A 24553-nucleotide genomic window follows, 5' to 3' on the forward strand; every position below is an offset into this window, starting at 1 on the left:
TATAATAAGTTTAGTTTTACAAAAGGGAGAGTTCGAAAGTTTTTAATTTAAAAAAAAAACAACAATGAAACGATCTCTTAGTTTAATGATAAAGCATAGAAAATTTCTTAAGAACGTTCCAATTTTTAAGGATGACAAAAACATAAATTAAACACCGCATCTAGATAGTTTTTCAAAAGTGTCACTAACAAAGTCTTACTATCGATTTTTTGCCTGCTTCAGTTTTAATTGATGCTAAATTTGTTTTACTTTGCACGTATTTTTATATAATTTGATACCTTGTTTTTTCAAAAATTTATTCGACACTTATTTAGAAAAGTATATATCTCACTTGAATTTCTTTCACCTGATAATTTGATTACGTGAAATCAATGTCTGACGTGTCATTTATTTTTATTTGTGTTTTTGTTACAGAGATAATTAGGAAGGAAATTCATGAAAATTTTAAAATGTAGCGTTTTTGATATTTCCAAAGCTGATCATAAAATGTCTTTCATTTGATATTAAAATGCTGGTATTTCAAGAAAAACTTACTGATCAACAAATTATTCATAACAAAACTCTGAAAGAAACGTCTGGAGATTCTCAAGAATAAAAGATTCTCAAGATTCTCAATCCCCGAACCAATACAGCTTTAAATTTAGTCCAATTTGTGGCGTCCCTTATCTCATTTTCAGACCAATCTAATGCTCTATCATTAAAAAAGGAGAAGAAAATTACTGTTGTCTTGTATCACTGCTAAATTGTGCGGCGGCAGCCGTTGGCCTCGCTTCTAATGAGAAGAGTATCTTATACTCTATAGAGACTTCTAAAAAGAGGCAATATACTGCACGATCACTGCCTGAGAAAGATTAAATTTAAATTTCAGGTTGTGTTTTAGGTAGAGAGGATTCATGGGTCAATTGCACTAAGGCTAGTCAAAATATTGTTGTACTGAATTATATTAATTATATCAGACTATGTGTTAAGTTAATAAAGAATCTTTTATGCGAGATGAGAACAAATTTCGCAAACCAAGTTAGAACGAAGTTAAAAATGCACGAGTTTAATTTTATTTAAAGAGAATGCTCTCTGGGACAACCATTTATACTAATGGTCCCGACTATACAACCTAAATGATGGGGTTAAACTGCGGAACCACATATATAATTTGTGAGCTTAACTTCTGGTTCTAGTCTCGGCAGTTACCTAGCACCTAGTGTCACCAAAAGTGAGGCAAGTTTGAGATTCTTTATATTTAAAGTGAGCAAATCTTGGTGCTCATTGTCATCACAGCAATACAAACTTTTCAAAATTGTTAAATGCAAAATTAAATTGTGCTAAACATCATCTCAAATAAACCAAGAACGAAGGGGTAGAGTTAATAGAATCAGCTAATTGACAAAGATTAAAATAGCAAAAAAATAAATGAGTCTAAGTTACTTTGTAAATTCGATAGAAATTAAGAGATGTCAGACAGTGAGATTGGACATTCCTCTAATCTAATTTTCATGCAAAAATACTTTTTTTACATAGAAAGTTCTTTAATAAGAAATTGTCAGAAAATAATATTAGTTTCCTGTCCTCCGAACCCTGTTAGTCTTAATGCTGGATAGCTATACCCGGGTCGAGAAAAAAATGAAAAAATATGTAAGATAAGCGGTGAAAAGTTAGTTTTTTCACCGCAAATTTTGTACATAATTTTGTGGTGAAATTCGGTGAATGCGGTGAAATTATCTAAGTTCACCGCTAGACTAAGTGGTGATCTTACAAAAATTCACCACAATTCACCGCTAAAATATGTAATTTCACCGCCCTTACAAGGGTCCGAAGCTCTCACCTTCTGCATGTCATCCACTTCTTCTTCCTCTGCGCCATCTCTCACTAAGTTTTATTATTTTTTGTTTGAATATAAATCGAAATCACTCTACTTTCTGCAAAACATGCCGGGTGAATTTTTGTAAGATTTGCATTTTTAGCGGCGAAATTACATATTTTAGCGCAGTAATGTGGTGAATTTTTGTAAGTTCACCGCTTACTCTAGTGGAGAAATTACATAAATTCACTGCTTAGAAAAAAGTGTCAAAAAGATGTAAGATTAGGGGGTAGTTTTAGAGGGAAGGCAAATCATACAATTCCTCCCACACTCACCATTAATTTCATTGCATTCTTTGCTGATCTCAAACATCTTTAACAATTTTTTCTAAGCGGTGAATTTATGTAAGTTCACCACTAAGTTGAGCGGTGAATTTATGTAATTTCACCGCATTCACCGCTTATCTTACATAATTTGGACACTTTCTTCGAAGCGGTGAAATTATGTAGTTTCACCAATAAATTCAGCGGTGAAATTATGTAATTTCAGCGCTACCAGGCGATAAAACTTTTTTTCACCGCATTCACCGCCTGATTTATGTAATTTCACAGCATTCACCGCTTTTCTTACAAAAATTTCCGCATTGACCGCTTATCTCACATAATTTTGCGTTGAATGGCGGTGACACCTCGACCCGGGTAATGGTATAAACAGTTGTAACGATCCGACTTCGTGCTTGCATTCTCAGAACAGATACTACTCAGTAATTGAAGTCTTCACGTCTTAAAGCACAAAGTATTAATTCTCAATAGCACAAAACTCTTTCTGTTAACGAGTGTAGCGGATTATATATATATATATATATATATATATATATATATGTATATATATACATATATATATATATATATATATATATATATATATATATATATATATATATATATATATATATATATATATAAGCTTCTAAGCTTGCATACTGTAGGACAGCTTAAATCGCTTCAGTTGGACTCAACGAACATTTAGTTACAATTGATATTCATACATTACCCAAAAAATTTTTTTTCTATTAGAACATTTCTACGAAAAATTTGATTGGCTGTCGATTGCAGCCGCTATGGACTAATTTTTGTTCTATTTTCTTTTAAATTTTCGGAAAAAGGTTCAAGAATCAGAGCTATTCTTTTCATATATCGAAATGAAGAAGACCGAATAGTAAGAATACTTGGAGCCAACATTGTTCCTTTCTTAATTTTTTGGAAAGAAACAATGATTTGTGCTCTTTTCGACCAATTGATACAAAAAAGGAAGAACAACTGAGTTTCAATTTACTGAACTGCAAAAACAAGTGTTAAAATTTGCAGCATTAACTTCCCTTAAAAAGTTTTGAGCTAAATAATTTTGCAGATACCTAAAAGTTATAAGAAAAGTAACTTTTCAGTAAGTTCAGAAACTTAATTTACTTGCACGCTATAGTCATTTCCATAGCTGGCAATTGACCCCAATGACTTTGCTGACCGCGAGCTTGATTTCTTCAGGCAAGTTGTCATTGTCTAGGGGTTTTTGATTTGATACTGGCGACTAGGACATAGATAAATGGTTTATTTGCTTTTGCTTTTTTCAATTTATGATGTAAATAAATGGTATATGGAAAAAATTTAAGCAGTGAAAAATACTTCTCAAGTGTCTCAACTTCAACAGTGTTGCAAAAGTCTGCTGTTTCCGCGAAATAATCTGTCTTCATGACTGTAATTTTTTTATCAATATGATTGACATAAATAATAATATGTTTTTCCTTTGGTACAACGTTTTTCTCTTGGTATTCAGGCAAGCACAATGATGAGAACACGTAAAATGCTTAACGGGGTTAAATATATCTTCAAATTTGGGTCACAAAATTGTTTCCATTTCTGTTACTTCGTTCTGTGAGAGTGCTTGCTGTGCTTTTTTCCAGTTTTAACCTTCATCATAAAACTTTCCTGAAGGTTATCGAAGTTTAATTGCACTGAAAATCTGAGATACAAACAAACCAGTAAGTATAAGTGCCATTGTTAACAGACGAACCTTGTAAAAATGTTCTAACCCACCAACGAAATTTTTTGGACTAGCAGACAGTGAGTGGGAGCAAACAACCTAAATAAATAAGATTGTGTCAGAATGGTTGTTCCAACATATTGACTGTTCTCTTATGATGAATCCAGTTCTCTTCTGAAAAAAATCTTCAAATTTTCAGACAACGACTTCCGACTTCAAAATTCCAGCAAATTAAATAGTTTCCATTCAACGTTTTCACAAAAAGACAAAACATAAAGCCGATCATGTGATCAACAAAAGTTTTTGCGATCAAACGAGTTAAAGTGTATGAGCAACCAAGGCTTTTCTGAAAATGTTCGTCAATAAATTCTGACGCATTGTAAGTAATCGGAAGATTTAACAAAAATTAAAGATCTGTACAGCGAGGAATTGTCCACAGCAATAAGGCTTTCATAGGTTCTTAATTTTCAGAGCAGTTTCCAAGTTATTTTCTGGGTTCAAAAAATTCAGAAACCGTTTACTATTTTCTGGATAGTCTTCCATTTGATAATAAATTTCATGAATGTTTTCAAGTCTACCTTTGCAATAGTTGTCATGCCGATTCTCAAATGAAAATTTGAATTAAGGAAAAAAGTTTCTTTATAAATTTGAAAAACATCAAGTTATTAAAATGGCTTTTTCAAAAAATATTTTAATCTTTAATTTATTAGAGACATTGTCATAGAAAATATCAAGTCAAAAGTGACTTTTGAGTGTTCTTTTATAGCGCAAAATCCATTTAAAACCATTTTCAGATCAAACTTTTTCCTCCGCGCATTCTTATAGTTCAAAATCCATTCCAGGTCATTTAAGAATTCGAAAAAATGAAAAATGTTTAAACAAAGTTTTGTAAATTTCCAGTGTTTGAGGCTTCTGGTGTCCAAGAGACCATTTTTACATTTTTTTCTACCAATGAGCCATAATCAGAATCTAGGAGCTAAGTTATCTTTAATTTCTGCAGTAAACTTTACAGCCGGAAGCGGCAATTTGACTGTAGGGAAGGGGTTTGAACATTACCACCCTACAAGATGTTTAGTCGACCAAAATCCCGATTTCTTTCGAAATGGAAACTTGTCCACGTTTCAGCAGTCGGTGTGGCGCCTAGAGTCTAAAGCAGACTAATGAAACTCGAACAAGTCTTCATTTCAAGAGAAATCAGGATTTTGGTCGACTTGAGGTTTTTTAGGGAGGTCCGCAAATACCTATTCTACTGATATTTTAAACCGTAGTCCAATGAAAATAAATTTATATCTAATTTATGCTTGGATTTAAGCTATAAGAATTCAAATAGTATTAGCTCCTTCTTTCTTTGAGTGTTCAAAAACAAAAAGCAAGAATTACTTCTAATCTTTTTATTTTTTGCCTCCAGTATATGATCGTCTGCGATCACACAATGGGTCGCACAGAACTTTGCCGATACGAAATAATTTCTTATTTATTTTTGTTTTTCTTGATGAGGTTTAATAGATGTGATAGCTCTCTCATGTTGATCTCTTAGAAAACTTTTCCAAAGGATCAATAATGTGTTGAAAAAGTTGTTTTTCCGGAAAGAAAGGTGAACACTTTTGTACATTCCAAAATATAAGTTAAAATTAAATACCATAAATCAGTACGCTCAAACCTAGGAATCTTAAATGTTGAAAAAAGTCTAAAGACCATGGAAATGCCCCATTTTTACAGCCAGTTACCTGCGTCAACTAGGGTACTAACAAAACATTTTCGCAAAAGTGTGTGGCAAGCAAATCTGTTTTGAATTGACTATTTCAAATAAATAATAAAAGAATGTCTGACCAGAATCCCAAATGCCAAATCTTTTGGTGTTCATGTATTTTGGAGAGCTTTTAACAATCTGGGAGTGTGATACAGGACATGAAGTCAAATCATCAAGTCGAGCTTTGATTCTAAACATGCATACCACGATAAGACGAACCGTTGGGTGGCCAGGTGTGGGGATACCATATGAAAAGACTAATAAAGTCGAGGTAAGGGGAGGGCAATTTCCCTACCTTAATTATATGGTCAAGACGACCACCAACGTCGACCCAAAGTCGTTTCATACCCGATATCGATCGACCACGGTCCTCTAATAAGTCGAACCTTTCAACTAGAGAAGCTAAGAGTTATTTAATGTGAAATATTTTAAAAATTCATTTTGAAAACGGCAGGGCAATAACAGACTTAAATTTGCGACAATGAATCATTGAAGACGCTAATGATCTTTGATTAACAGCACAAGTAGATATCAGAGTTTGACAATAAGCTGAAGTGGTCTTGGATTGTTTACTTTTGTTTGTTTGTTTAATGTCCTTTCTTCATTTTGATAGTGTCTCGTTTCTCCTCCGCCTTTATGTAGTGAGGAAATTGGTGGGATATTTCATTGGCACTTTCCAGTGATTTCTTCACGTGACCCTGAAAAATGGATGAAGTGCATTTTCATTGAAAGCGAGATCCGGTTAGAATCTGTTTATAAGAAGAAATTTGATCGTTAACAATTTCACAAGAAGTATTGACATAGTTTAAGATCTGACAAGTGTCTTATAAGAACTCCTACTTTTATATGATCTTATAAGCATTTTTTAGATATTTCATCAAATATTAGTTTATTGAAAAATCCCGCAAAATCAGTCCAGAATCCATCAAGTTATGTGCGTCAATAGCACACAAAAGTTATTGATTATGAGGGAATTAAAACCAACAATTTCGCTTTATTTTGAACTGCTCAGAAGTTGAGAATCGCTTTTCTAGTCTCCATGTAAGTTTTTTTATGATACGGTTCAAAATATGAAAGCTGCTTGAAAATAAAGGACCAAATTTACATTTTACTAAAATTGTAACAAACCAACTGTGGTATTAGCTAACCTAATATACTGCTAGAGAATTTGAGCTTCGAGGCCTCGAACCTACTATCCCCAGAACCGCGTTCAGGCATGCTACCGTTGCACCACAGCTCTGCTTAAGTGGCAACTTTATTGCCGTGATATACCACAAGCTGGGTTATTACAAAACTTACTAAAAGATAACCCGAAACCCTTGTCGAATATTATCATCTATTAATTTTTACACCCTATATAATTGTAATGTCTACAATACCATCGCTTAATAGACTATATGCAGACCATTATCAGCGCGAAAAAGTAAATCAGTTTTTTTATGCAGCCTAATACAGAAAACAAATTTTGTTTAATGACAAAAACAGACAGCCAGAGACAAAACAATCGTAAATTGAAAAAAGTCACAGAAAAAACAGTACCAGACAAAATAGTCCGAAAAAACCGACAAAACTGTTGTCTGGTACTTTTTTGTCCGGACACGTACAATGCCCAATGCCAAAATACCCAAGTGTCATTATACCCAATGCACTTATACCCAATTTACTCCTTTGATCTTTTCGTTCAATTATACGATTACAAATTAGCATTCAGTATTACAAGTATGTTTTATCATAATATCAAGCTGATAATTTAACGTCAAGTTTGGTCGTGATAGTTTCATATCCAGTTCCACAGGCCAACGAGGCATAACCATGGACGTGGGTACTGGCCAAATCTACAAACTAACCCAGGTCGAGGTTTTTGGGTAATTTTTGGAAGAAATGCCGTGAATTTTTGTAAGAAATGCGGTGATTGCGGTGAATGCGGTGAAAGAAAATAGTTCACCGCATTTCACCGCATTTCTAACAAAAAATCGCCTCGAAATTCACCGCATTTCTTACAAAAATTCCCCGCATTAGCTTTCCAACGTTTATTGAATCTGATTTAAATTCACAAGAAAAATGATAGAATTAAGTGAGTTGGCGCAGTGGAATAAATTAAGGGCATGCAGGAGGTAAGCGGTTCCATTCCGTGTAAGGAAGTTTCTTTTTGTAAGAAAACGCAAACGCTGTGAAAATAAATACTTCACCGCGATTCACCGCATTCATTGAGAAAAGATGTGAGAAATACGCGTTGAAAAAAATTTTTCACCGCATTTCTTACAAAAATTCACCGCCAAACCTCGACCCGGGAAGTATTATGCTAAACAACAGTTCTGGTAGTATTAACCTTAGGTTTCAATATTAGGTATAATTTGGGTATTTTGTCACATAGGGTATAATGGGATTGGGTATTTTGTCTTGACACTGAGATGAAGGAAGGAATTATCTGACCTTATCTGCGCCCTGGTTGTGCTCTGAGTCACTCTTTCCCACTTGTTGGTCCTGAAACCATTTGCTCAGCTCCGCGTCATCAACCCACTTGGGAACACATCCATTCACAACTGAAACACAAAGTGTATAAATTAGTTCTGCGGAAACATGCAATTTCAGCTCGTCATATAAACAATAAAAAAAACTCGGAAGTCCAATAAAACTGCTTCCATAATCGGTTCTTAATTACGTTTCTCGCCAACACGTACGTTTGCAATTTCGAGCGCATTAACGCTCTTCACAAGGTGAAAATATTAGCGTAATTTACACGAGTAAAAATGAATATATCGAATATAAAACCTCACCAATACTCTTTTCTCATTGGTTTCTCACCTCTTTTCTCATTGGTTGAAAATATTAAACTCCTCTTCAAATTATCAACTGTATAATTCACTAAGCTGAATGTAGCTACCATCAAATCATCTGAATGAATGTTACGCAATGAATTATTATCATCAATGTTTTTATAGATGAGTACATCAAGATGGATCTAATTAGCAGGAAATATTGTTCTAAAAATTTTCTTTGGCTGTACCAGTATAATAATTTTAGCGGCCAACAGTGATGCATACCAATGTTGGCCGCTAAAATGATTATACTGGTACAGCCAAAGAAAATTTTTAGAACAATAATTCCTGCTAATTAGATCAATCTTAATGTACTGATATATAAAACATTGATGATAATAAATTATTGCGTAAAAATCATTCGCATCATTGATGGTAGCTATAGCTGCGTTACATTTGAACCAAATCATAAATTCGTAAGTATTGTTAACAGCTTCAAGCTATAATGTTATAAAAAACCCGTTCCTAAAGTTCAGTGACAATCAGTACTGATTCAGAGCAATTTCAGAGAAACTTCAAGTTTTAGTACTGATTCGAAGGATTTCAGAACCAACTGTGAAGTAATTTCTGAATTTCTCTGAATCAGAGCGCAAATTCAGGGAACGTATTCTGCATTCCCCTGAATCAGAAGGTAATTCAGAATGAATCACTGAATTAGCTCTGAATCAGACAAATTCAGAGCGAATGTGACCTGAATTAGACTCTGTCTCAGTACTAAATTCGGCTGAGAGTCATAAAAGAACAGTTATGAGATGGGACAAAAGGAATTGAAAAGTGCAATTGATTCAAAAACTCACTCGTGAATGGCTTCACTTTTCCTTCCTCGTCCGGGTACGGCAGAGGACAAGGATTGGGAGGGGTGGGGTAGGGGTTCATTGCACTTGCCCCCTCCCCACCGTCATCCGCGGAACCCTGGCCCTCTCCCATAGCGGCCGCCAATTGTTCATCGATTTCATTCATGACGTCACTGTTGCTGCTCGAATCTGATTGGTCGAATTGGGAGTCGTCATTTGGTGGGGATATCTTATCAGTGTGGCCAGGAATAACTGATACGGGGTAGTTGTTGTAAGCACCCATTGCTCCGTTGCCGCCTGTGGAAAATAGACATCAAAGAATTAAACGCGAATTGATTATGTGTAGAGTAGACATCCCGAGTGGATCACCATAAAAGGAAATTAGCAATCATATACGCCATATATGGATCTTATGGAAACTTAGTACTTATACAAGGATCAATTTGAAAAAAAATAATTAAATTTGGGGGGGGGGGGGCAATGTATATAACAATTTTCAGAATAGATATCTGTGCACGTTATCGTTATCTCTTCAACTCGTAATCATTTGTTGCGCTGATCCGATAAGTGCTGATAATATAGTTTTGTAAGATCTTACACTTTGAAAAATTGGTATGCACATGTTGAGGATATAAGCAGGTGCAACTACTGTGAAAATGGACCAGTACTGGATTCGAACCAGCATCTCTTACTAGCAAGCCAAGGGTGCTACCAATTTACACAAACTGGTCTTAAGCTCTCGAACTTGGGCATCTCTTATAACCCGTTCTCACGTTCTTTCTTTTTCCTCAAGGCTTCATTTCTCTAGCCAAGTAAACGTTGAACAAGTAGAGCTTCTTGTCAAGCTATGTCAAGCTTATTTTATGCAAAACTTACATTTGATTGTTCTCTCTCAACTTTTTAACACTTATATCAGTTGAAGAGGGTTTTTTTCATATACAGGAATTGCTTTTCGGCGTATAGAGTAATCAATGATTTGAAACAACTCATTAACAAGAGTGGAATCATCAATAACGATTGTCAAAAGACAGTTGTATATGGGTTTTATTTAATTCCTTATAGTCCAATTCCAATCAAAAGCTTACAAGGTCTTGCGAGATTCTTGCTTATGACGGTTCTCATGTAAGATCTTGCTTAAGACTGTTATTTCGGAATACCTTGCTAGAAGATGGTCACATAATAGGACTCTTGCAAGTCTTACAAGAAAACAGTCCCTTAGCAAGGCCATATCAAGATAGCCATCTTATGGAGAAAAAAGTCATCTCTGAAACCATTAAGAAAAAATCTGATACGAAATAACCGTCTTTCTCAAGAAAAAAAATCATCGTCAGCGAAATTTAAACAGGTCCTTTCATGGTTGACACAGACAGTTGTAGAAGAGACGCTAAAAATAATTATGATAGGTCTGAAAAGGCTTATTAAGTTTGTTTTGCTACAGAGGTCTTGAAGGAAGCAAAAAGAATAGCCAATACCAACTGACTAATATAGAGCAGTTCTAACGAATTCAATCGTAGTATAATTTGAAAATTTTTAATACATTTTCGGCTAATTCAAAACTCTTGCAGAGGTTTTTCTGTCCACGATTATTTTGTTTCAGTCTTCTCGAAAAACCTACCAGGAGGGCATACCAAACAGGTTGCATTATCCCATAGCAATCATTTTTCTTTTCATAAAGTTTTCTACGTTTGTGTATAATAATGATCAATAGCAAAAAAATAGATGAATCAATTTTTATTTTTTCGGGAAACAAAATTGACGTATTTTGTCCTTTAATATATTGTTTCAGTCTTCGCACGTAGTTAGTATTTGGACACAAACGTATTCAATATCACTGCAAGAGTTAAATTGCAGATTTCTCATGGGTTTTGTCAACGAAGGATAAAATGAAAGATCTTGACGGTATTATAGCAAGAAAACTCCAATTCTAGAAAAACTCCTGCAAAATGACAGTCTTTTACCATTGAGTCATCCGGATCAATTGCTAATAATGTAGTCAGATGATACCGTCTTACAAAAATTCATTTTCTTTTGAACACTACCTATGGAAAATGAATTTTTAAAGGTATTTTTTGTTCAAAACTTTCATAAAGATTTCGAATTCATAAAGCACTCAATTCCATTTAAATGCCTTTCTTTATTCGCAGTCATCTTTGAAGAAATTTGTGAAAAAAGGACTGAGCCTATATTTTTGCTGATTAGTAGAACTGAGCAGCAATATTGAATGTTACTTTATCCTTGTCATCGTGTAAACAGATGTGAAAATTTGTTAAAAATAACTCTGTAAATTGAACACCTTTTGAAAATGATAAAATGATAAAAAATGATAAAATTTAAATTATGCAGATAAAATGAATACCGAAAAACGTTCATATAAGACAGTTTTTGATTTATAATATTTGATTTATTTGTTTTCGTTTTGATTTAAAAATTTCTCCAGGCGTGTCTGATGCCGTTTTAGGCTTTTCAAGAACGTGCTGACTTCAAGATTTACTAAGCTGTGAAGAGAGCACCTAAGTTAACTCATAAAAGTAGAGGCAAAAACTTAAACAATACATTGACAGCTTAACAAATTGAGAACTTTCTTTGAAAGTCTTCTTCAAATGCTTTTTTAAAGGCTGGTCTTCTCTTTAAACACAAACGCTTCAAAGTCTGGATCATGATTTTTTTTTGGTCTGCCTGAGTCTTTCCATAACTTGAACGAGCATTTTGGATCATATCGCATTTTGGTCTGGAGGGGTCTTTTCATAAGAATTTTTGAACGAGCACATGAACGCACCGAAACTTTGAACGAGTGAAAGTCTAAATCATCGGTGATTTCGTCTGCCTGGGTATTTTCATAAGCAAAAATGGTCTGGTTCGGCATTTTGATAAATCATTTTGAACGAGAAATTCAATCTGGGTATCATTTCTCACCTGTGACTTTCATTTGTTCGCCATTGAGTGATTTGAGGAAGTTGCTGTCTGCGTATTCTGATCGAGAGTCGAGGTCATAAATTCCAGGTGCTAATTGGCCAAACTTCTCTCTCAAATCGCCCTCGTGTCTCGGGTTCTCACCCTTATTGTACGAACTGTAGTATCTGGAAAAAAAAGTAAACAATAAAGCGCGATTCTGTGCAGTGTATGGTAAGTTTTCACGCGTGAGTCATCAATCAATGTATCAATTCTTTCGGTAGTTCACTTATACCATTTTTTTTTCAATTTTGAGGCAAATGTAAATAAAATTTGCGCAATTTTTTTTAAAATCAGTTTGCCGCAAAAAGCGTAATTTATTTTTTATCAAAAAAACTCAAAACTGAAAAATATAGGAAAGTAGAAAAAAATGTTTTTCAGTTGCAAAAAGAGTGCCCTAAAAACGCTCAATTTCGTTTGAATGAAGAGTGAAAGCCTAACTCTTCTACTTTTGTGGCGAAGATCAAAAAGCTGGAGTTAATACAAAAGGCAATAATTATATAAACGTTGCGAACTATTTCGTCATCGATGTCAAAGAGAGGGAGAGAGGACGCGTCGTACATGTGACGTACTTTCTATTTGGATTAGATATAGTCAAAACTATGATTAAGATTTTTTTCTGAAAACATGTTTGCTGAATCATAGATCAACGTAGACCGTACATTTATTATTGTTCCGACCCCTCTTGAGGGGGGGGGGGGAGGAACTATATACTCAAATGGTTTTTTTTGTTCAGTGAAATTTGGCCGATCGATATATTCATCGTAGAGAGTTGAGACTGGTATCATTAGGAAGCTTGTCCAGCGTAGAATACGGAATTAAAAAGATTTATTTGATTTTCGTTTTTTACACGGAGTTATCGAGGTTTAAACTTTTGAGAAAATAGAGTGAATTCCGTTCATTATTCGGAATTTTGACAGAAAAATTTCGCCTATTTTGCTAAAATTTTTTAGAATTTTTTTAAGAAAGTCTTGTTGATTTTATTTTAAGGACAAAAAACTTTTTTGACTATTTCTATTTAATTTCTTTGTCAAAAAATCTGTCTACAAATTTCAAAATCCAGACTTTTTCATCAAAAACAGCACGAAATAAGTTTCTTCAGTCCAATCTGATTAATATTGCAGGAAGTGCACACCCAAACACCACTACCACAATCTTTGTAGACTCCAGAGGAGGCAATTTCTACTTCAACTTCAGTTGAGAGTGCTCTGTAATATAAACTTTGCCGCTTATTGCTAACTTTAATCGTTGATTATCAAAAACGCAGCATTTATTTTTGATTTTTTAACTAACAAAATATCTATGTCTATGACATTCGAAAAGTTAGGTCTTCTGAATGGACAAATAGCATTAGCAGGGCTAGTTTTAGACCATTCTTGATTTGTTACAATTCAAAAATAACTTGGATTGTAATCAGTCGGTTTTTTTATAAAACAAATTTGATCTTTTTTTTGTTAATTAAATAACAGAACGTTTGAAATCAAAGCTTACCAGTGATAGGTCTAATTGGCTTCCTAATTAGCGCCAAATAAATGCATTTAATTTGTTGTTTGAAAGCTTATGGTCGTTTTGACTTTTAAAAATATTTGACTTTTAAATAAAAAAAGGCTTATTGAATTTGCCTCCATTTTTTCTTACTTTGTCAACTTGTAGCTTAGTGTCAGCAATGAAAGAATGCTTATTCTTTCTACTCAATTCAAATTCAATCTTTATTGAGGTTTTACGCCTCAAGTTTTAGTTTTCTGGCTTTGATACTACTAGATTTTACATTTTTTAATTGTTAGTTTTTGATGTCTTCTATTTTTGTCGCACTATCACCGTTAATGACAGTTCATATATCAACTTATTGGCGTTCAAAATAAGGCACCATTGATAATATTCAAATCCTTAAATATTTAGATTTCGGTTTTAACGTCTTCGACACTACTTTCTCGAAGAATTTATTTGAAATTTTTAATTTTGTTTTCAACTGTCATTTTTACTTTGTCTTTTTAGTTGTATGAAATATCCTGTACAAGTACCCCGTCTCATTGGCTTTCATGGAAGAATAGATGAGCCAATATTCTGATATTAGTAGATAGCTGATGGCTTTTATGACTTTAAAAACAATTGTTTTCCAAAATTAAAAAAAAAACACATTAATTTCGCAATTTGGTTCCTTTTTCTGTCTGTTTGTTACATAGTCTCGTTAATTACAGGCCAAATATGACATTATTGTTGTCGAAAGAAGGTGCCAAAAAAGATTGCTATCAAAAAATCTAATGTTTAAAAGAATTCGTTTTGACTTTACTGGCTTTCGACACAGGTTTTTCACAAAAAAAAATAATTTAATTTTTGATTTTTGTCATATTTGACGTTCCTTTTATAGACGTAAGACATATTCTGCATAGTTGCACGTCTCAACCTATTTAATTATTTTATTTTGTAATTAATGGCTTTCATGTCTTTGGAAATAATTTTTTTTTTCGAAAAAAAAACAAGTGTTACTTAATTTTGCCTTTTTCCCCTTTTTTGTCCATTTGTTAACTAGTTTCATTATTGAGAGGTCACGTAATACACTATCAGTGTTCGAAAAAGGTGCAATCGAACATAGTTTGGAGGCAAAATTATGGCTTTACGTCTTCGAAAGCGTTTTCTGGCAAGTTTTAATTGATTTTTTGTTTTTTGTCTATTTGTTGTCCTTTTTGTAACAGCATAAACAATGTAAGGCCGGCAGTTGTTAATCTCCTTCTATAGAAGCATTGGTAATTGTAAACCCATGGGATATTTTAGTTGATTTCTAATGGTTTAACTTTGAATTTAATTGTTTTTAATAATTTTAAGCAAATTTTTCAAATTTACTGTTTTTGTTCTTTTTTGTCTAACTGTTACCAAGCCTTATTATGGACTGGTCCTATATATTTTCTGGCAAACTACAAGTTACTTTGTTTATTTTTAGTTTTATCTGATTATTTTATGACTTTGTTATTAAGTTTTGTTTTTTAAAACAGACATAAAGTTTTTGATGTAATTAATGTTTGTTGTTGTTGTTGTTGTTGTTGTTGTTAAATTTTGCTGTTCGTCTTGAATCGCTTTCTTAAAATCTTAAAAATGATATAGCTCAATAATCTAATGCATCACTTTCCACTCCATTGAGTTATTTGCTTTGGAGGCTATCTTTTTGTTCATACAACAATTTTTTTTGAAAAATACTTGAATTTTTGGGTTTTTCTATCCGTTCTTCATTTGCTGGAGAATTATGTCAAAATTGTGGATGACCAGGGTCGGAACCTTATGTGCAATCGCACATTACCGAGCCTCCTTGTTTCTGTGCACTCTCTAAATAACTCTGACAATTCTAAAGAAAAGAAAAATTAAATTATTTTTACATCGAATTATTGGAAGACTTACAAAAACTCAGATCTTCAAAACCATGAGCTAATAAGTACAAAAATCAAAACTACCAAAAAAAAGAATTGAGAAAATATTTATAACTAGGTTCCCCAAAATAACAATGGTATTTTCCATAAAAAATACTTCTGTCAACGATCCAAAATATGACAGGGCAAACAAAAAACCCGACACAAAACAAAAAATTTTCTAGCTATTTTTTCCGCACATAAAAAAAACAGAATAACACATTTAAAAAATCACACTGTGAAATACTCAACTTGCCTTTTAGAAAATGGAGCTAAGCTGTATTTGAGATAATTTTTTCGGTTTCATTGATATCATTTGAACAAAACGATTGCAACCAAACAAAAAAACCATTCTACAAAAATTGCTAAGATTCACCAACCTGACACAAGTTGTTTAGTAAATGCAGTAAATTAAATAAATTTCTCTGCTCCTTTATCTACAACTCAGTGCAAAATACTATGCCCTGTTGCAAATCATCTTAGGCTCGATTCAATTTTTTACTATGAATAGGAGAGCATTTTTCTGCTATTTCATGTTTATTCGAAAGTTTTATTTAATACATATTTTCAGTGCCCCTTTTATTCATACATAATTCTCTCATTCAAAAAAACTATTGGAACACTTTACAGACATCATATACTGATTTAGTTTGTTCAACTTTGGACCAAAGTTTGCCTCTTTGGGAAAAAAGTTAACTTTTCAAAATCTTGCAAAATAAATATATTTTATCGCGCAAGACCAAATAATTTCCCTACAAGATTTTCCAAGATAAATATATTTTCTCGACAAACGTTGGCAATATTTTGCGCTATTGCCTCTACTACAATTTTAATAAAAATTGACGCCCTTACAGCTGACTCTGGACTCAATTGCTTTTCGTTCAGTTCAGACTATTCATGAAAATTTACAACGTTCCGCAACAAGGTAAACAAAAAAATTTTGATAAAGCTATAACTTAGAAATTATGTAGTCGGCGGGAACTTATTTCAGATTAAAATTGTCATGAAATTTTTCAAGGATTTTATACTGGTAGTTAGAAGTAGCATCAATGGAAACTATCAGCTCTTTTGAAAAAATTTGGCCACCCATACGTCTAATAAAAAACTGCTAACAAACTTTGCATAACTTTAAACTAAAGTACGTTTTAAAAGTGTTTTACAATTGAATTCAATTACAAAGCTGTTGTTTATTCAAAACTTTTTCTTCTTCTTAATTTTGTATGTCAGCGTTGTGTTTACTCAATCACTGTCAGTTACAATAGTTTGCAAAATCTTGTAAAAATTTGTAAGATAATTTTTCTGCTTGCAAGGGTTTGCCAGATTAACGTTTTCCTGCAAACAATAAAATTAAACTCTGCAAACATGCAAATTAAAAGTACGTAGTCTGGGGAAATTTTTTAGATTGAAATAGTCAAGGAGTTTATACTGGTAGTTAGAAGTAGCATCAATGAAAACCATCAACTCTTTAAAATATTGGCCTACGATACGTCATATAAAAAACTGCTACCAAATTTTGCATAACTTTAAGTTAAAGTAAATTTAAATAAAGTTTTACAAATAAATTCAATTACAAAGCTGTTGTTAATTGCATTCAAAACTTTTTGTTGTTTCCTAATGTGTATGCCAGCACTGTTTTTACTCCATCACTGTCAGTTACAAAAATTTGTCTTGCAAGATCTTGCAAAATTTTGTAAGATCATCTTTCTGCTTGCAAGGTTTTGCAAAATTTTGTAAGATCATCTTTCTGCTTGCAAGGCTTTGCCAGATTAACGTATTCTTGCAAACATGCAAATTAAAACTCTGGAATGAGCGGAGTGCATAATTCATAATGCATAATGCATCTATTCACTACAATGCAGAATGTATCTATTGACATGCTTAATAAAACAGATATTTTCAACGAAAATAGACATTTTTATAGGTAGGTCAAAGGCGCCAAAAAAGCGTGATCCGCTTTTTGTCAAAAAACTAAAATAAAACAGCACAAAAATTGAAGTATGAAAAAAGAAGTCCAAAATAAATTTTTTTGGGCAAGATGTCCATAATTAAAATGCTGACGAATAAACTGGAGTAAAAAAGGAGCAAATTTTATGAGTCATAAATCGGGCTTCAAATTATGATTAACGGGACAAATTTAAGTTATGAAGTGTAAATAAAAGACAAAAAGAGCTATCAAAATTACTGTCCAAATTTCGACGGGCTGTTAAGTTAATATAATTTTGGTTTAACAATTTAGGTCATCTGTTTTTATACAACCTCGGCAACTTATTATCAATCGTTTTCTACATTTTTTCATAGCATAGCATATTAAATTAAATGAACCAACTGCAGTTAAGCTTAACTTGAACAAACTTGCGGAAACCTTGTAAGATCTTACAACAGAACTTTCTTTTCTCTACTGGGACTCCTAATGTAAAAACTATATACTGATGCCAAGATAAAAAATATAGAGAACAAAGCGCAAATTAGTTTTAAAAAATCACAAAAAAAATGCGACAGTACATCAAAAAAGTAAATCACATAAATAACAAAAGCTTTACTGAAGTATCCTCGCACCAACTGAAAAATGGCACGCATTCTGTCAACTGTCTTCATTAAAAATTTTTCTGAATGACTATATCCAAATAACTCCTTTTTCAGTTAAATTTGTTTCTCGTTCATTTATCTTTTTCCTTACGTAGAACATAAAATCCTTGATTGTTAACGCCTTATTAATTGTTGGTTTTTGAAGAAATTGGTCTGGGCACTTCAAAATATCTAAAAATTGGAAATTTTATAATTTCTAAAAACTTAGCTGAGATACGTTTGCCATTTTTTGTGGAAATCTTCTACATCAACTAACTAAATTTTCCCACAATCATTTCACGTTGCCTGAAACCAACCTGGCTAAGTCTTCATGTGAGGGTTGTTGGTGTGAGAACTGGAAGTGTCGTTTGGAGGGACCCAGAAATGAGCTGAAGTCTTCGGGGTAGGGAGACTGGAAATCTGTGAGGAAGGGAGGCAGTGCTTGGGAAACGAAAGGCTGTTGAAGCAAAATTGGGCACAGGACTAGAAAAAACATTGCGCCCGATTCTGCGGTTAGAGGTGGATTTTTAGCTTCTAAAACACAAACCAATATTTAAACACAAACGTGAACAATTCATTTCGGTAATGTTGTTAATTAAAAATAAAAGACACTGAACTTTCTCAAATGTTAGTAAAAAAACAGCTGGAGAGGAGAATCTTAGATTTATAAAAAAAATAGAACTTGAATTGCAATGTCTCATGTTAGGTTATCAAACCTTTTTTAAGCTTAAAAAAGTTAGAGGCGGAAAAAAAGTTAGAGGCGGAGCATGAACCGTAAATTAATGAACCAAACAGAAAATATTAAGATAATTAACAAACACAAAAAAAATCCAATCAATTATAGCTCAGAGTGATGAAGGTAATTGGATGCTAGATATTTCAAGAAGACTGGGAGTCGTTTCAAGAGAGATTTCCTTAAATAATTGAATGATGGTTTGAAATGTACGCGTCACGGAAGAGTACTTGGTTTATTAGATACAAGAATGTTAGATCTATTTTTAGAAACTCCAATTTAGAGAAAAATTTATAAAAATTACTTTGAAAAATTCATAGTGAAAACTGACTCTATGGTCTAATAGCAATCTCTCTGATTCTCTGCTTTTATAAGGTTTGATCAAGTGTGTAAGTAGTTTATTTATTCTGTAAAGACACCAGTAAACAATTTATTAATATTATATTATTAATTCCTAACATGTAAAACTTGGGTGTCGTGTGAAAAAACATACGTCAAAAAATAGTATTTTAAACCAATATAATTGGTTGAGAATTGGCTACCACGCTAAAAACATGCAAGCATTTATCCGACAATCAACACAAAAAAAAACGTTTTGTGAGAACCTTTAATGCATTTTGACATGCATCGTTTCGCGAGGCATGCAAATGTATCCCAGTGATTATCGTACCAGGACAGTTCTCTTACTCATGCATAAAAAAGTATCTTCCCGAGGGAGTTTCTCAAGAGTTTCGTATTACCTTGAAACAGACTTCAATAATCGGTCATTTCCTACGTTTCATAAAGCACACAGTATTTTGCTTGAGTTTTGGAGTTTTAATGACAAACTCTGCTAACCGAAATTTGCTATTTTTTATTGCACCCCCCCCCCCCAAGCAGTGTGGGTGCAGAGTCTTACCGCGGCCAAGCTCAGCAACGAGACATATTTTTTTCCACTTGCTCTGTACTTTTACGTGGTGCTGCATAGCGTATTGATGGCACAAAAGCAAACGATAACGAACTTGTTTGAAGCCTAAAACAAATTAGGAAAGAACAACTAAAGAAAGAAGCTTAGTTTAAAAAAACTTTGTGCAATTTAAATGCAATTCTTCACGTAAGGGTAGCATTTTCTTAGTTTCACCAAAGATTACATTCTGGTGAGAAATTACGCATTGATGAAGGACAATTTATATCCTGCGAGAGTCAAAAACTCTGAAAATTTTCTGCTAACTATCCTGTATGCGTCAAAGCAAATTCATTTATTTGCAAAATCAAACTTAAGCGTTTTCGCGGATTTTCATTTTCATTAAGATCTTAAAATCTGCAAAAGTACTGTTATATGACATTTGAACACTGCAATAATACCAAATGATCCGATAAGACCCACAAAAACAGTTACAAAGCTCAAAGTTTAGTTGGTATTTCTTGCATGTTTTATCATACTTAGACGGATAATTGCATCTCAAGTTCGCTGATCCAATATCAAGTCGTAATGACCCATGAACTTTTTCCCGGCTCGCCAAAATATTTGCAAAGGAGATCGTCCTTTACATTAAATGTGTGAAATATACTTTTTTGCATCGTAAACTGTTTCATATAGGCATGATAATGGCAAATAAATCCATTTAAGTATGTTTTAAAAAGACAATACCTTGGGTAGATTTTTAACATTGTGTTATAATGGCTAGTTTGGCAGCTGCCAGTTTGCTCCGACAAAACCAAACAGAGGTCTTCAACTCCCATTGTTGTGATTAAATCGAAACGAGCTTTTTTAAAGAAACGCAATCATTACACTCATTCTCATGTTTATTAGGGCTGCTCTTAATAATGATAGAAAAATTATATGTTTTTAAAAGAGCCATGAACTAATTCAAAATAATTTAAAAATTTGAAAATTGTCCCCAAACTGGATATGATTGAAACAAAGGTAATTCATGACACAACTGAAATTGTTTAAAATGTCAAATTGAACAATGCACGATAAAACACTCTTGCAAAATGGAGTACCCAAGCCGAAAGGACACCTTAGATTTTATACTGCAAACGGACCAACTTCTCAGTTCACGCCGAAACCATGTCACCGAAGTGTCAAATCAATTTGGCACCGACTTCACTAATTGAACGCCAATTTCAAGTGTAGAGGAACAGTAGACAAACAAAACTAAACTAGAATAATAGAAGAAACTAGAATCAATGAACAATTATTGTAGTTTTGCTAATTGGATAATTGCCGTCGCAATTACCGATACTACAGAGAGTATAATTATTTAACCGTCGACTTTGTGAACACTTTAGACTTAGTCTAAACTGACGGAATATTAAGAGAGAGCTATGCTGCGTAAATTGCGTTGAGTGAATGAATACATTATTCATAACCAAATACTGCTGTGTATTATTTAATACACTATTCCACAAGCTATACCGGCTGATTCACTGCCGCTATTAATACGCGTACTAAGTGAAGGATACTGAAGCTATCCAGGCCGTTCTTCAGCAGCAAGCCTGAAACGAATATATGACTAAAGACGAGTAATAGTCGGCTCCACGAATGACCTAGGAATTGATTCGGAGCTAGTCATAAGTCTTGTGATTTTTTAGTCGTGTTGAATCATGTATAAACACGCACGAGCCTAGAGCTTGCTGCTGAAGGAAATCAGTTCACCAACTCAACCAGCGCAACTTAAGCCGCTTGAATTTCACCAAAAAATTTTCTCTCTCTCTTCCTCTCTCTGCTCTAAGAGCGAAATATCTACTCCTCAACCAAGAGGGAAATATCAGCAGCGATTGTAAGTCTGCCAAATTTATAGCAAAAATAGAGTTAGAGTAATGTTCACATCCAGCAGTAAGATGGATTCAATTTATTGATTAAGATCAGATATCCCGCCATATTTTCAAGTAAGATTTACCCCCTAATTGTGCTCTATCCTTTCTGTCTATTCACTAATTAATCTTTGTATCTAATCAATTTTATTTTCTAGCAAATAACACATAGATTTGGAAATTAGCAAAGAACATTGTGAGCATATACTGAGACTTATTCTAGCACGTAATTAAGGTCGCTACAATAGAATAGGTTTAGCTCTAGTGTGGTAATTAAGATCAAGCGAATAAAATACCTACCACACCAGAGTTAAAAACTGGTGCGACGAGGAATAAAGAACGTCGGTTGCTCACACATTTAGGGACCTGGTGGACTTTTTGTGGCTAGTTTTCCAAACCAAAAACCCAGAGGTCACACAGGTTCTATGGTAGGGCCACATACCGCGCTATCCCAGTACCTGTGTGAGATGTTCTAAGATTCTGAACGTCTCAATTACGACCGACTAAAAGAGACGGGTTCTCCCCACAAAAGAACAGTCCACTGATTTAGTAACTTTGAGCACCGGTTCTTTGCTTCTCAGACCCAAATTTTGACACTGTAGGTTGGTTTTTTAAGCGCACACGTGAGTACATAATTGTGTATCATAAAAAGACGTCTTTTGTATCCCCCCCGCACAAAATTAGACAAGACCGGTCACATTAATATTACTTTTAGACTAAATAATTGTGTTCAACTTAATCAAATCTTTCATACTGTTAGCATAACGAACGGTACTATCCCCCCTAGTCCTATATACGAAATCATACACCCATATTCATTAACCTAGCTCTCATTTATTGTCCATAACTTAACCTTAGCGTGTCTTATACATCTTAACTTTTGATTTATCATCTAATTGTTGAACTTATCATTCTCCAAACCCATAATACTGCAAAAACAAATTGACCCACATGCAAATAAGCTTAGTTTAACGTTGTTCTACTTCATTATACATGCATAGTGTATCTATTAGTGTCTCTAAAATTTATTAACTCACTCTGATAGCCACAAATAACATTGTATTGTCAACCAAACGCTCCAACAATCACCATAACGCCTCGATTTAACCCCTAAATTTTCAAAAATTTATGTTTTCGAGTTAAACAAAGTTGGTTTTATCAGGTTTTTAGCCCAAATTTTCCTATTTTTTGCCAAAATTAACAGGAATTAGTGAGAATTCATCCAAAAATCAGCCAATTATACACGATTTTTCACGAGAATTGTCCGGAATAAAGTGAAAACTTTTAAATTTCATCAGATTTTTGAAGAATTTAGCCCTGTTTGGTGTAGAAATTGTGTGTTTTTGCCTAAATTCGACACAGTTTTGAGTAAATAATTGAATTTTGGTGCCAAATTTAACTAAAATTCACCTAAAAAAGCCCAGATTATTCTCCAAAATTGTAAATTTAAGCCCACAAAGTCCTAAAATTCCCAAATTTAGGCGAAAGTCTTTCAATTTTTATCTAAAAATTGCCCAAAATTAGGCCCAAAGAGCCCAAAATTTCCTAAATTTACCCATTTTTGACCAAAACATTTGAATTTTTACCCAAAATTCATGCAAATTTATCGGTTTTAATCCAAAAATTAACTAGAAATTGACTATATTTCGTAAGTTTTAAACACAATTTTTGCTTTTAAACACAAAATTGAAATAATTACAACCGGAAACTATTAGATTTGACCCAAATTATTGACATATTAGCCCAAATTTGTCAAAAAATTGTCAAATTCAGCCAAAATTTTCCCAATTTTGCCCTGTTTCATTAAGAAAACACCCGTTTTTGGTAAAAGATTGTCAAAATTTGCCAAAATTTTTCAAAATTTCGCCTATATTGATCCGGTAATTCATCAAAATTGACACAAATTTATCACTTTTTGCCCAAAATTGACCCAAAATTCACCCAGGTAATCCAAAAATTGCCCGGAACTTGTAAAAAATTACCCAAATTGAAACACAAAAAGAGAAAAATATCTCATTTTGAATACAAATTAGCGGAACAAATCCCAAAATTGGTCTCAAAATTCCAAATAATTTCATGAAATTTGCCGATAATCCTGAAGTATGAGTAAATATTCGAACACAGAGACAAGAAATAGCTTTTGAAGACTATTAACGCCAGTTTTAAGTTAATATACTAATAGAAATATAGCGTTTTGTCCAAAATTAACCGCCAAAACGGCAAACTTAACGGAAATAACACGATCTTTTCGTGCAACCTTTCTAAGTAAACGTTCCCTTTACTGGTATTTTGTGAGATTTAAGTTTCTCCTTCGTTTTTCTGAGCCATATATTCGATTGTACTTGTTGGGTTACGTATAATTCTGCATACAAATTCACTTCAACAAATTTAAATTTCCAGTTTTTGCAAAAAGTTTATGGAATACTTAATAGGAGACAAACAAATAAGTATTAAGGATAACTCAGCAGACTGTCGAGTGCTCAAATACGTCACTGACGTTGAGCAATCATACGTGACAATAGTCTACCGTATCAAAAGAACAAAAACTGTCGGACAAGTAACCATATTTAAAACTGAAAATACCTCCTTAGATTATTTGTTCAACAAACTTAATAAACGTGGCTCAATCATCGATTTACAATGTATGTACGCTCAACCACAAGCTTCCAATAAATGAGTGAAAACAGCCAAAATCTGAAACTAGTTCCCTTGCCAGATAATAAGCTCTATAAGTTTGAAAACATTTGCATGTTCTCACCCACATTGCCCAACTTTATTAAAGAAATAATCCAAAAAGAAAGAGTTTATTGTGTTCTAATAAGGAAGTCTGATAGCGATAATCAAATCATTTCCTATCGAGTCAGAGTATATAGACCAATACTAACAACAGCCTTCTCTGAAAGCAATCAAAAAC

At 33.4% G+C, this 24553-nt stretch overlaps 1 protein-coding gene across 4 annotated transcripts in view; it reads right to left on the reverse strand.

The window, feature by feature from the left end:
• Nucleotides 1-6037: 6037 nt before the first annotated feature.
• LOC142337888 (uncharacterized) overlaps nt 6038-24553 on the reverse strand; it is a 34627-nt gene continuing 16111 nt past the window's right edge. For 3 of the 4 annotated variants that reach the window (XM_075387504.1, XM_075387506.1, XM_075387505.1), the window contains exons 2-6: nt 18425-18641; nt 12109-12272; nt 9199-9492; nt 8016-8125; nt 6038-6280 (exon numbers count right to left, since the gene is read on the reverse strand). In XM_075387504.1, coding sequence (XP_075243619.1) covers nt 6170-6280; nt 8016-8125; nt 9199-9492; nt 12109-12272; nt 18425-18603 — 858 coding nt within the window. In that variant the 5' untranslated portion in view covers nt 18604-18641 and the 3' untranslated portion in view covers nt 6038-6169. Of the gene's footprint in view, nt 6281-8015; nt 8126-9198; nt 9493-12108; nt 12273-18424; nt 18642-19738; nt 19821-24553 lie in introns of those variants that run through there. The other variant, XM_075387503.1, reaches the window with a different exon arrangement.

The sequence above is a fragment of the Convolutriloba macropyga genome, chromosome 4 (genome assembly GCF_964194025.1).
Source record: "Convolutriloba macropyga chromosome 4, txConMacr16.3, whole genome shotgun sequence".
NCBI lineage: Eukaryota > Metazoa > Xenacoelomorpha > Acoela > Convolutidae > Convolutriloba > Convolutriloba macropyga.